The sequence below is a fragment of the Acipenser ruthenus genome, chromosome 41 (genome assembly GCF_902713425.1).
Source record: "Acipenser ruthenus chromosome 41, fAciRut3.2 maternal haplotype, whole genome shotgun sequence".
In the NCBI taxonomy this organism is placed as follows: Eukaryota; Metazoa; Chordata; class Actinopteri; order Acipenseriformes; family Acipenseridae; genus Acipenser; species Acipenser ruthenus.
Genome location: NC_081229.1, coordinates 489,094 through 501,949, shown reverse-complemented (window position 1 = coordinate 501,949; position 12,856 = coordinate 489,094). Strand labels below are relative to the sequence as shown.

The window sequence follows — 12,856 nt, the reverse complement described above, 5'->3', positions numbered from 1 at the left end:
AATAATATTTGCAGTCACTTTATACTTGACAAGAATAAAGAACACACACACACACAAAGATTACCATGGCATCTTGACAAAACTCTACTGGTTAACACCCAACCGTGATAAAGTTATGTGAACCCAGTGTGCAGAATATGTGGGGAGAAAACTCAGCTGTATTGCTCCCTCAGATACAATTCAATGAATAAATCAAACTAGCTACAGTTCCTTTGGACCCTCCCTACGAAACTTTTAAATGTATTTATTGTTTGTTTTGGGCAATGCCTGAAAAATTGCCTTGGTTTATAGCCTAGGGCCAGCCTCCGAACCCTAAACCCAGCACACGTTCTCTACAGTGTATCTGCACTGACAAGTTTATCTGCATTTTATAAATGAACAAACTAGAAGGGTTTACTTTCTCACAGCTAAATCATTTGAACTTTTCATGACTGATCTAAATAGTTACTAGCTTTGTTTAAATTATTTAAGTGGGACACCCTGGCATTTTTACATTTAGAGGGCATATGAAAGGGATTACCCCCTGTCTTATCCCCAATTCCAAATGCCCAATCTGAATGTCACCTTGCTGTTGCCTCGGGCAGACTGAAGACCCACGAGTTAAACAACATGCTTTGTGTTCTTGACAGTTGGGGGTTGATGGAAAAGATGATTTGTTTCATTATATGTGCATTTGCAAGTTCCTGTTGGATTGAATACAGGGAATGGAAACTCGTCTTCACAGAAGAAAAGGGGAACAGTGTTACTTTATAAATAATGTTTTGCAACAGGAAACACAACCCTCCTATTCCTCTGTGTATGTATGTACAGGAGCTAAGATCTAAAAAGTTCTTTAAAGGAGCGTGCAACATTTACTGATCGATTCTCATTATAAAATAAAGTCAGATTTAAGTATGCTGACTTGGTGTTAAAATGAATCAAATACAAAGAGGCTGGTTTCAGGAGACTAGGTTTCAGGCACTGCTGGCACACATACAGCAAAGTTGCCTCTATAGGTCCTGGTCTCCTGGAACTAGCGCCACTGTTCCTTAAAAGTGTCTTTGTGTTCCCATAGCTTGTTACAAAATTAGTAAAATGCAATGTGTGAGGTTCATTTATTGAACATGTGTATACGTTGTTAACTTTCTCTTACAAAAAAGGTGCAGTTTTGCAGGTTTATACAAGCACTAAAAAAAAGTATTTACTCATATTAGCATATAAAAGTACATTGTATGGCTGCTATATTTTCACTCTCCGGGCTCCTTTCAAGACAAGCTCTGCACAGTCTAAAGACAGCAAGTAAAATATTTCAATTCAATCAAAAGTCCAGCTTAGTTTTTTGCCACCTGCTATCACACCAAAAATACAACCTGATAACACTAAAATGAACATGGGAAGCCCTGTTTCTTGGACAGGGCAAATCTACAAATGGATTATGCAGCGAAATTGATCTTATTTTATTTATTTGCTTTTTCTTCTTATTAGTTGCCTTGCCTCAGGTCACTGTAGATGTCTTGTCTGTGTCTTTGAAGCTCCTACAGAAAATAAAAAACCATGAGATGAACAGATTACCTCCGTGTCAAACGCCTGTGCGAAGAACCTAGATCAAGTGTGAGATCATATCAGTCAGTATTGTGAAGAAAGCACTCTATAGATGGGCTGCGATTGTTTTATTTACAAGATATTTTTAATGGTGTATCATAACGGAGGTGTGTACTTTGATACCAGAAACATTGCATAGATACTTGCAGTCCACTAAATGGTTCTTTAATGACAAATAAGATGTGATTTATTTTGGCATGAATATGTGTCTCATTAAGGCTTGTCTTCTCACAAATTAGTCAGTGGTTGATTTTTTTATCTTTCTAAAAATCATAAAAAAAGAACTGATGATAAAATATTAATTGTTAATTGTTAAAGGGTTTAGAAAACATTTTAAAACAGCTATAGCCTGCTGATGTTGTTTAGAACATCTTTCATAGCACATTTTCTGTGTTATATAAAGCTATGGCCAAAAGATTTGCATCACCCTATAGAATTAACTAATTTTGCGTCATAAAGTCAAATGAAACCTGCTGGATAATGTTACGTTGACATATTGAATTACATACCGCTTTGTAGTTTTCCATATACTTAAGGAAAAGTGACATTTAAACATTTTGAAATCTAACATGAAATACTGTGCTACTATTATGGCTTCCGGTAGACACTTGCAATATTATTTTGTAGTTTCTTTGATTACAATAAAATATCTAAATTATGTTCATATAGTTTTTGTTTCATTTTTATTATGTCTACATTTGTAGGGGATGCAAAACTTTTAGCCATAGCTGAAAAACTGTAACCACATGTAGATTAAAGTGTTTCCATTATCACACACATCAGTGTGAGCTTGTGATCTGCAGATAGTGATGTGTTGTGTCCTGGATTAAGTGTAAAGTTACAACTCAAAGTAAGAACATTCTCAGCTGCCCAACCCCTCCCAATACCCAAGTAAATGCTGCCCAACCTCTCCCGATGCCCAAGTAAATGCTGCCCTCACCTCGTATGTAGACTGTTTGTCTGCGGACCCCTTTCCTTTCATTTTGATGTCACTGTTCCCTGCAAAGAAAAAGGTTTAGCGTTAGTGTCTGGATGCAGTCAAAGAGAGACAGAACAGAGGATTCAGAATGAGTTAGGAGCTTGAGTTGTGAGAGTTCTTCGTTCTCCGCGATCCTGGCTGACCGACCGACATCATCTGCTCAGTTTTCCAGTGGGAAAGATAGCGTCAGGAAAAACAGAGTGGCCGTAGAAAAACACCATTTCATTATTACTCGGAGACGATGCTTTTAGGTCTGTCAGAAAACTGCATGATGTCTGTCTACACATAGCAGCTGCTGTTTTTTTTCTGGCTAAAGCTTTCATCTGAGTAAACCACATCATTCTGGGTTTAAAATGTAGTCATGTGCTTTATTATATGTACATTTTCAGTAATTTAATGATGTAGCAGTTAGCAAAAAACTAAGTTAGTTGCTTAGCATTTACTTTTTTATTGTAGAAATGCTATGTTTATTTGTTTTTAAGTATTTATTTTTTCTGCTTGCCTGTGTGTTGTGTAACAGGAAGTGGGCGCATTGCAACAAGTTCTCAGAGAACACAGAGTTGACCAATGGTCATAAAGTAGAAGAAAGAGGAAGTGATGCACTGGTGGAGCCGAGAGCTGTATTTCCCCCACTATGCCAGACTCGTCCTCATAACAACCTCATAATAATGTGTGTGTGTGTTTATATAGGAGACTAACCGTAAATGGTTCTCCGCTAACGGGTGACGGTAGCACAGAGGTAGCTGCAGTAGTATGAGGCTGCCATTGGGAGAATGGCACCTCATGGAGAACAAACCCAAACACTGAGCCGGTAATTCATTCCAGTACCCATTCGCCACACCGATATCAGACTACATGCAAACTGTCTCTGTGCATGGTAGTGATAGAGTGACTTGGGTACTAAACAACAATGACGGAGAAAGACATAAGCCACAGAGCCACTATCTGCTATCATTCAGTTGTTTCAACCCATATGGAATTCAATCCCAGTGGAAGCCTTGATTCCCAGACAATATTGTTTAGGCACAATAAAGGCGCACAAAGTTTACTGGCTGTTGCCACAGTCGACATGCTGTCAGTGGCTATCCAGCACAAAGTGCTGGCTTTATTACAGCTCAAAAGGTAGATCATGTGTAAACTATGTAAACAGCACCCACTAAGGGAACCTGCATAACCCTTTCTCTTCATCCATCCATCCTTCCATCTCAGTGTCCTATTTTCAGACTGTTCTGAAACCCCTCCCTGACACTCACCTTTCAGTGCCTCCAGGCGGCTCTTATTGATGCGGTTGGCAAAGCAAAAGACAGAGAGAGCAATGAGGACCGTGAGGATGATGTCTCCAATGATGATCCCAATAATGGCGCCCATGTCCATCTGGTAACAGGATTTGCAGTCTGGAGATCAGGGGAGAGAGTCAACAGGGGTCTGTCTCAAAGCGCTTGTTGCTTATAAAACAATTCCATACAAGTTAACGGTTGAGGAATTCCATTCACTATAAAGGTCTCGAATGTGAAAGAAACACATGTTACAGTAAACCTTTATTTTAATTTTATAACGTGATATGTGGTACGACACCGGGCTAAAGAAAACTCACTTTTGAAACCATGCTTTCAGATGAATATGTCCGAAAGACTAGGTTTACAAGGCTGGAAGTAAAGTAAAATCAATTTTCATACCTCTATGTGAGGTTTATTAACATTATTACTGGACACCCTTTAATTGAGGATTTAACTGTTTAGTATTTGTTACTGTCATAGCGGATGTGAAAAGAGGATGTGAATGCCATGCTACTGATAAACTGCTGGTTCCTGATTAGTTTCAACTGTAGATACAAAGTATAAAGTGGTTAGGTGTCAGGAACCAAACTCTTCTCATAACAATAACTTAAGTTTAAATTATAAAAATGCACACTTACTTTGCTGCCCACGCACAGAACCTAGAAAGACAGAAAGTAATAATATTATTAAATAATACCCCAAAAACCATCATGCTTTCTCCTAGGACTGCCATCGTACAAACCGTGCAAATGGGCATTTTTCCAACTGGGTGGTTAGAATATCTGCTTTTTGTTTTGCATTGGTAATGAGAAGCGTCATCTTTTTTTTGTTGTTCCTCTTTTAAATAAAATGTCAAGTAGTGTGCGGCTCCACTGTGCTGCTGGTTACTTAGAGATGTTCGGATTGTAGGATGTTAATGTAGCGTAAGACTCTTTTACACAATAAAAATACAAAAAAACCTGAATATTCATTGAATAAGAACACAGGAGAGAAAGCCAGAGTTACGATTTAATAGAAAGGACACATTTTTGTTTAAGGATCAATTTCTAAAATATTTCTAAATGTGTTATTAAAAGTGTTTAAAATTATTAATAAGCAATAACTGTTTAATATAATTGTATTTTATTTTACATATGCTCTTATAACAAATGTCATCAGGTTTCATTATACAATTATTATTATTATTATTATTATTATTATTATTATTATAAACTGTCAACTCTTGTAATTTATAACACATAGATAATTTCATTAATGATTTATAACAGAAATCCCCTTCCAAGTATTTACAAATGAGTTTGCAAATGTTGTTATTTTAATGCATTAGTATTTTAAATTCCAGCTGTGCCACTCTGTCAGAGTGGAGACCTGCAGACCCCATATTTATTACAATGATTATCGTAGTATTCTTTGCACAGCGTCATCCCCAGTTTGTGACACAGGAACTTCAAAAATATATATTTTTAGCAATAGATTTAAAAATGCTATTTTTCCCCCTTGTTTTCTTCTTCTGGAAAATAGATTGCATAACCAGCTCGATAATAGTGGAGCTGCGCTACTCACCACACACCCCTGCTAGGATGAGCAGCACTGCTGAAGATAAACCTCGCCTTCCCATTCCCTGGAAGTCTGCTGTTATGCTTTAATTAAAGACAAAAGAGCTTGTTACTTTTCTGACACCAAGATGGAGAACTCTGCTTCTTTTTCTCTGGCAATGTAATGGAACAGCTTGTGACTGCTGAAAACAGAAAATGAGGAAGTATCAGTGTCTATTCTGACTGTGTGACATCAGAGTCTGTCCACTGACCACAAGTAGCCTCATTCTCATTAAAGAGCATACTTACACACACAGGCACACAGAGGCACACTAGTGATAACACTATCTTTAAATAACTTTACATTATATCTCAGTGTGGAACATATCACAAGGCTTTACCATGGAGGCTGGTTTTCAAAGCATTTGAGTCAAAAGAGTAAATGAATCAATTCAAGGTAAAAAAAAAGTGCCTGTCTGGTTCCCTCTCTGTATTTGTCTGAATGTCAGTCTTTCACTCTATCTATAAATCTATTTTAACTGCAAACAAAGCCCCTGCAAAAACTGAATTATTGTCACGCACCAAATCTTGAATCTTGTTTTTGCATTTATAAATGATTTTGTTGAGCTTGCCATTTACTGAGCTTTCTAATTTAATCATTTTCATAGAAAGTTCCTTTGTGGAAAGGGTAGCGTTGGTAGGCCTGCAGGAATAGCTAATGTAGGAGATTGCAGTGAAAGCATGTGGTAGTGACTTTTTATAACAAAGCAAACAAACAAATAAATACAATCACTCAAGCTTTGCTATCATGGTGAGACAAACACAGAGAGCACAACCTGCTGCTCTGGCACGTTGAGCAGAGATAATGTTTTGAGCCAATGCCCAGCTCCTCCATATATGTGGTCAGGTCAAATTGCAATCAATTAACCAAATCGGCCTGACCACATTCTTGCAGTTTTTTTTTAAGTTTCCCACCAATCCGGTCCCACTAACCAGTCCAGCCACTTTATCACATGGCTTGTCTGCATGTTGGAGGGGAATCAGACACTATGAAGGGATTTACTATACAGCCCTGAGTTTATACATTTAGACTGACTTTAAAAAGTACAAAACAGCAACAACAACAGTGGTTAAATAATAGTCAGTATAGAAATGTAACTGTCAGACCACAGACCAGTCCAGCTGCTATATCTGTCACCTATTTTTTACTTTCCGTGCACCAGCTCTTTTAGGTCAGCACCTCGCTACCAGCGGAAATCCTTCTTTGCAGCCTGCCTGCCTGCATTTAAAGTTTCACAGAATTATTGCTGCCAATGCCCAAAGAGTTACAACTGATGGATTTGAGCATTGAAAACATGCGATGATGTGATGGGGGTACCCAATGGCTTTTTCATAATCTAGTTTGTACTTCAAGTTGAAACATCTGTGCATTTCTCTGCCTCTAAAAGTGTGTGCTTATATGTTTTATACAACCACAATTACAAAAATATGCAACACACGCGCCCAGTGGTACCCACAAATTTAGATTATGAAGCAGAAGTCCTGGGAGCAATTAATAAACATAATCCCTTCATCTGTACCTGTTCCATTTCATTTCAGTCCATTTGGATTTTGTATCAAATAAATTAACATTAAATCAGCATTTAACAGAGTCATTGGTCTACGCATCTGCATGTGTCGTATATGGGATACACCAGTCTTCTCAAGTGACTGGCTGAAATTACCTGGATCATTGTATAAGCCCAGTACCCCAGTCGTTCTTAGGCCAGTCTGCTGGATCTCCCAGCCTCTTTAGTGAATCACCCCCGCTCCCCCGCAGTCCACGGTAGGAGGGGGAGTAATGTGGGTGTATCTGAGAGAAGCACAGAACTTACACACGATGACACACAGACAGACGCTAATGACACATTTCAATGGCTTATGCCAGTCTACTGCAATGACACTGCAGTTTTAATGTCCTCTATGTATTTATTTTTATACTGTTAAAACAAATTGTCTGTGTTTTTTTATTATTATTTTTTTTTTACATTCGTCATTCTAAATTTATATTTCCACAGTTCTCATGTGTGTGTGCCTGTGTGTGAGAAGTATCCTACAAGAATCTTTACCAGGATCCTACTTAGTTTTTCAAAGCTTGCACAACTGTCAAGAATATTGATCTTTTAATGTACAGTTTTTAAAAAGTGTATGAAAGTATCTGTACAGTTTAGCCCGTGTCTATGTTTCTAAAATAATGAAGAAGTGATACCTGAATTGTGTAGAACGCTTACAGGAGGTGAAAATGAAAGTGCCATGGACCCTTCAAAACAAAGCAAACTCTCACTTCTCAGGAGACCGCATGAAAATAAACTCAAACTATCCAAAGAGGAACAAGAGACTCGTGAGACAGTAGTAAGGAGAAAGGTAAGAACATGTTTCTTTAAATGACTTGCTCATCCTCCCTTTCAATTCAGTAATAAACAAATACAGTAGAGTGCGATCATAGAGACATCCACAAGAGGGCAGTGTTACAAAAGGAGTCACCCAGCTGGAAACTGCTTAATTCACAACTGTCAACCGCGCTCACTGTATTCAAGTGATTGAGAGATGAAGATTTGCATGTACTAATAAGCATTGTGAAAAAGAAGGTGCAGCCGTAGCACCATGCAAACCAGCCACCCCACCCCAGAGTCTAGAGGCTGTTGATTAGCAGTTGGGTAAATAACATCCATGAAAAAACTTGCAGCAGAAAATGTTGCTTTATTTATTCTTTCAGATATACACACACACACACAAATGATAACAATAATAATAATTATAAAAATGCAGAGTACTGTATATTCCGCTGTTCACTTTTTTCACTTTCCCTTTGATGACGTTTGCAGACTTTCTGATTGTGGTTTGATCCGTTATTGAGGTTTAATAGTTGTTTCCTGCTGTGCATGTATCCGCAGCTCCTGGCTGTGGACTTGCCATGTGACTGCTGATGCAGAGCTATTGTATTCCGCTGTAACCTGCAGGGTTCTATACTTTATCACCCAAGCTGCTTAGAAGCTGGCAGACTGCAGTTAGCTGGAAGATAAACAGCTTTTACATTTCCACAGGGGAAGAACTAAGTGATTTGCAACACCACTGGAAATGATGCCACAAACAGCATCAAAAACAAGATGATTACCCAAACAAATTAGACTTTAAGAAGTGCAAGCATGTTGAGTATTCAAAACTTAGAAATGAACAGCCTCTTCAAGAGGTCTAGGCGAGCCCATAGCGCCCCTTTACAAGTTTTGCAGTTTGCACCTTGCTTTCCCTATACTATGCTAAATCCTTCTACAAAATAACAACATCAATCGATAAATGCTATAGTGCTTAAGAAACAGAGATTTATTGTACGGTAGGATGCCCTCCACATGGAAGACACCTCTTTGATTTCAGGATAAATGATGCTGGGACTTGAAGCTGTATTGCCTTCATGACTTCAGGTAGGGTCTCCGCTCCATGTTAGGCATGTTTATATAGACCTTGTCTGCTGTTGGAGAAACAGATAAGAATAAAGCAATAGCACAGCTGTTTGAGGGAATTAATACCAATGTTACGATAAAGCACAATGCCAGAAAACAGCATTTGTATCATATTTACAATCATATTGATACCTTTTTCCTTCTTCTCCCTCCTTCGGCTGGCCAAGTAATAGACAAAGACCACGATGAGGACAGTCAGAACCACGTCTGTGGCAATGATCCCCGCCATGACCCCGGGTTCGATCTTATAGCAGTGACTGCAGTCTAGGGAACACACGAGGGTCCATTTTAATGATCTTAATACCACTGCACTAAAACTGATTTTTCTTTTCACAAACCTCAATTCACTAAAACTGTTATTGAAACTATGGTTAACTTTCTGAATATCTGTGGGCGCCACCACATGCCAATACCTCAATAAAGACAGTAATACCTGGCTGTTGTTGTCCAAGCACCGCACCTGAGAAAGACATGTGAAATCATTACCATTCATGTACTGTACTGGAACTGCACAAGCATGGTGTTCCTATAACTAGATGTAGCCAACAGTATGGGCTACATTCTCGAAGCTATTTACTCCAATTGGCAGGTTTCAGTAAGTGTTTGTAATGGAACCCTTAAAAAAGTCTTAGCCAAGCAGATGAAATTCTTACAAGTTTATTAGGTATTTATCGGTTTGTTTGTTCATTCAACAAGAAAAGATTGCAGTACACCCTTGCATTGGAGCAAAAGCCTAATACTAATATCCTCCATGAAAGTACAAATTTAACATTTAACTAAATCAAACATATGCTATGTAGTTAACCAATGAACTCAAAATCAGACACAGGGGCTTGTGCAAGGTTCAAAACCTTGCTATCCTAGCTGCCCGTTTTTTAGTAATTGGAAGACGATAGGCAGTGCATGGAGAGAAGCGATCAGGAGGGAGCGGAGTGGTTCTGGGCGATTGCCAGACAGAGAAGCTGCAGTGGGTTCTACAACCAAACACTTACCAGATAAGCAGAGCAGCACAGCGAGGGCCGAGAATATCACCCTGTCTGCCATTTCCTGTTCAACGCTCTCCACCTGTCCAAATACAGGTTATTAGATACAGTCAGCGGAGAGACAGACAGAGCTGCATAGGTAGATATATAGAACCTGTGGATATATCGAAAGAAAGATACATTGAAGATTGTTACCTTTTCGAAGCCTGAGTTCACAGCTGTATACATCTCCTGTAATATCAAGCAGGAATAAATCCCCTTTTTTCTAGTGTCTATCTTGCTTCCTGAGCCGTGTCATTTATAGCCTCCTACACCATGGCAGCAAGCAGCAGCAGAGTCATGTGACGAGTTGCCGGTGATGTTCCAGTATTACAGCGAGTATATTTCAAGGGGGGCGGGGCTTGTGTTCATAGAGCTTTGGGGAACATAAACAAACTGAACCGGAGAGGGATCATGTGCGCCCCCAGTCTGACCCCTGACCCCTTTCTCCCAATGTAAGTGGCTACAGCAGGCGTGGCCAGAGCTGGCCCTTCCACTCCTGGTATTTTTCCTAATCCTGTTTTTAATTGTTTAATTGAACCAATTAAACCTCCCTCCAGACCCTGAAGTAGTTAATGATGTCATTTTACCTGTCATGCCTGCAGTGGAATGGCCCTCCAGGACTGGGATTGGACAGCCCTGAGCTACAGCTTCAGTGTGTAAAGCTGTGTATTTAAGTAACACTTTGATTTCTCTGTCTCATATAACCTGTGCATCCCTGTTTAATAATCTAAAAAGGAAGACCTAGAAAGTTGGCACAGTAGCCGTATTCACAAATTCTTTAAAAGGACTTGAAATACCGGGTTCTATTCACAAAGCTTTACCTCACAAGTTTATTTTTTTCATCATTAAAATAAAACACATATTTATGAAACTGTTCTTTACTGTTGTGAATGGACCCGTCAATAATCCATAACAGTTTTGAGAATATCAAAATTGATTTTATTCATAAAAACAGATTTAAAAACAAACCAACACAACCATGAGTTAACACTTTATGAAGAGAATCTGTAATATATGTTTGAGGTGTTTGACCGCCCACAACACTAAAAGCACCCAAAGATTCAACTCAATTAAATCAAAAACATTAACAATAAAAAAAACAGTGTGATAGCATTGTAAGTAAAATAATACCATTCATTATAACTGGGTCTAGTGATGTCAAACATGCATGATTTTCTGTGAGAGTCTAACAGTTTCCCTTTATAAGGTAGAGATCTCGTGGACAGCTGTAAGTCTTGGTCGCTGTGAGAAGCAGACAAAACAAAACAGGCTTGCACTTTAGCAGGCCGTGATGTCATGACTGTTGAACAAGGCACTTCTCAGAAAAGCAGTTTCTGTAAAGGAACACGGGCTATCTGCTCCTGGATCATTGCAATGACGTCAGCATTTGGGTGGAAGAGAAGGTTTACAGTTAAATTGGGGGCATCTGTATAGTGCGTTGCAGGGACCCCTCCCCCCCCCATACCCCAAGTACAGGTGCTGAACCCAAATTGTTATCGAAATGGTACCAGCAGTGTAGCCTTAATATTTTACAGTTAACGGCTCTCAGTTTGCCAACAGTTTAATGCTGTCAAATATACAGATATCTAAGTGAACCAATGTACATTCATGTTACAAGTCCTGTCTGTACTGAGAGTATTGATCTCGCACTGAGAATGTAAGAGGCAAAGCATTTGAAACGGTTAACCAACCCCAGGTCATGTAAGGTACTTTAATATCATGTTTTTATTCCGATTGTCCAGCTCTTTTTCTTGTTTTATTACAGGATGCAGGAAGGGCTTGTGTCGTTTTCTCTCACCAGTACATCGAGAAAGTTTACAAACACTAAACTTGCTGGCAACAGACTTTTAACATCATTGATAAACATGTAATTACCCAGTAACTACAAACAGTAGTACATTATATTACATCAGTACTGTATGAAATAAACCTTGTTTCATGTTACAGTCCACACCTATTCATGATTGTATTTGTTTGGGTAGTATTGTTGTTTTATAATCATGTGTAAAATGAATAATGTGCTGTATTTTTTGTTGTATTTAAATCCTGATAAACTGCACATTTGCAGTGCAGACTTTTATAAGGGAAACACCCACAGATAAAGAACGAACGAAAGAAAGAAAGAAAGAAAGAGCAGGACACATTGTTTTCCTATCCAGCATGCTTTTGTTAAAGTCAAAACTCAAGAATGTATTTATAATAAAATAAAGCAAGCAGGTGGAGGAGTCTTACCTTCTGTAGAGTCTCTGTCTGGACACTGCACCCTGGTCTTCAAAGGGAAGATGTAAAAGCAGCACCAGATCAGGTCTCAGAATCTCAACTACTGACGTCTGTCCTGTCCCCCCTCATCTCGAGTGAGTCTCAGCAATGGAAATCCCACCTTAACCTCAACGGCCCGCCTGCAGCATGCACCATTCTTCACATTAACAGACTGGCATCGTGCTCTGCGTGTTTATTTCATGAGCTGAATACTTCCTGAAACACATTGTTAATTAATTTTCAGAACATCTCAACAGCTCCCCAGTGAAAAGCAGCTTCAACCAACGAGCTGAACCCCCCTGTAACTACATTTTTTAAATGAAATATAGACATGCATAAAACTATTTTTTAACGTGGAAGCAAGACCGACTGTGTCGGGTTCATTTGAGGTTTTACTTTTTTCAGTGCATGTTCCATCAAGAACACGGGGTTCTGCTTATCAACAATTCGAGCCGACTTTCCACATTACAAACCAAAAACAAACAGGTAAGCTCTGATGAATTTTCTTATTAAAATTCTTAACAAAAAAAAATTCAGAAATGAGTAATACATTCCATCAAAACATCATTTTAATGTTGCATTTTGCACCTCTCTCTCTCTCTCTCTCTCTCTCTCTCTCTCTCTCTCTCTCTCTCTCTCTCTCTCTGTCTCTGTCTCTGTCTCTCTTTGTCTAAAACTTTCCAGAGAGACCTTTCTGCTCTCT

At 38.9% G+C, this 12,856-nt stretch overlaps 2 protein-coding genes across 6 annotated transcripts; both read right to left on the bottom strand.

Annotated features, from left to right (window-relative positions):
- Positions 1 to 1,077: 1,077 nt before the first annotated feature.
- On the bottom strand, positions 1,078 to 5,573 carry LOC117972157 (TYRO protein tyrosine kinase-binding protein-like). 2 transcript variants are annotated; one of them, XR_009311393.1, is made up of 6 exons: positions 5,401 to 5,573; positions 4,476 to 4,496; positions 3,814 to 3,954; positions 2,522 to 2,580; positions 1,352 to 1,514; positions 1,078 to 1,298 (listed from the first exon to the last, which is right to left on the bottom strand). XR_009311393.1 is itself a non-coding variant. In XM_034920516.2 (5 exons), exons 1-5 carry the CDS (start codon positions 5,453 to 5,455, stop codon positions 1,461 to 1,463), a joined length of 330 nt encoding a protein of 109 aa, XP_034776407.1. In that variant the 5' UTR covers positions 5,456 to 5,573; the 3' UTR covers positions 1,078 to 1,460. The 2 variants fall into 2 exon arrangements, 1 of the variants encoding a protein (XP_034776407.1); XM_034920516.2 differs by having other exon boundaries at positions 1,078 to 1,514.
- A 2,518-nt stretch (positions 5,574 to 8,091) lies between these two features.
- On the bottom strand, positions 8,092 to 12,323 carry LOC117433937 (hematopoietic cell signal transducer). Of its 4 annotated transcripts, none has more exons than XM_034056384.3 (5): positions 12,127 to 12,323; positions 9,862 to 9,934; positions 9,303 to 9,329; positions 9,002 to 9,133; positions 8,092 to 8,877 (listed from the first exon to the last, which is right to left on the bottom strand). In XM_034056384.3, exons 2-5 carry the CDS (start codon positions 9,911 to 9,913, stop codon positions 8,819 to 8,821), a joined length of 270 nt encoding a protein of 89 aa, XP_033912275.3. In that variant the 5' UTR covers positions 9,914 to 9,934; positions 12,127 to 12,323; the 3' UTR covers positions 8,092 to 8,818. The 4 variants fall into 4 exon arrangements, with proteins under 4 accessions (XP_033912275.3, XP_033912274.3, XP_033912273.3 ...); XM_034056383.3 differs by having other exon boundaries at positions 9,862 to 10,006; positions 12,127 to 12,246; XM_034056382.3 differs by lacking the exon at positions 12,127 to 12,323 and adding an exon at positions 10,048 to 10,217 and having other exon boundaries at positions 8,092 to 8,874.
- Positions 12,324 to 12,856: the final 533 nt, after the last annotated feature.

What these genes read in the sequence shown, in the direction of transcription:
- LOC117972157 (XM_034920516.2), bottom strand. Translation starts at nt 5,455, where the DNA reads ATGGGAAGGCGAGGTTTATCTTCAGCAGTGCTGCTCATCCTAGCAGGG. An exon ending in CCGCCTGGAGGCACTGAAAG is followed by an intron (nt 2,581 to 3,813) that starts GTGAGTGTCAGG and finishes TTTTCTTTGCAG; the next exon opens with GGAACAGTGACATCAAAATG. An exon ending in ACAAACAGTCTACATACGAG is followed by an intron (nt 1,515 to 2,521) that starts GTGAGGGCAGCA and finishes TATTTTCTGTAG; the next exon opens with GAGCTTCAAAGACACAGACA.
- LOC117433937 (XM_034056381.3), bottom strand. Translation starts at nt 10,080, where the DNA reads ATGTATACAGCTGTGAACTCAGGCTTCGAAAAG. An exon ending in TGTGCTGCTCTGCTTATCTG is followed by an intron (nt 9,330 to 9,861) that starts GTAAGTGTTTGG and finishes TGTCTTTCTCAG; the next exon opens with GTGCGGTGCTTGGACAACAA. An exon ending in GCTTGGACAACAACAGCCAG is followed by an intron (nt 9,134 to 9,302) that starts GTATTACTGTCT and finishes TGTGTTCCCTAG; the next exon opens with ACTGCAGTCACTGCTATAAG.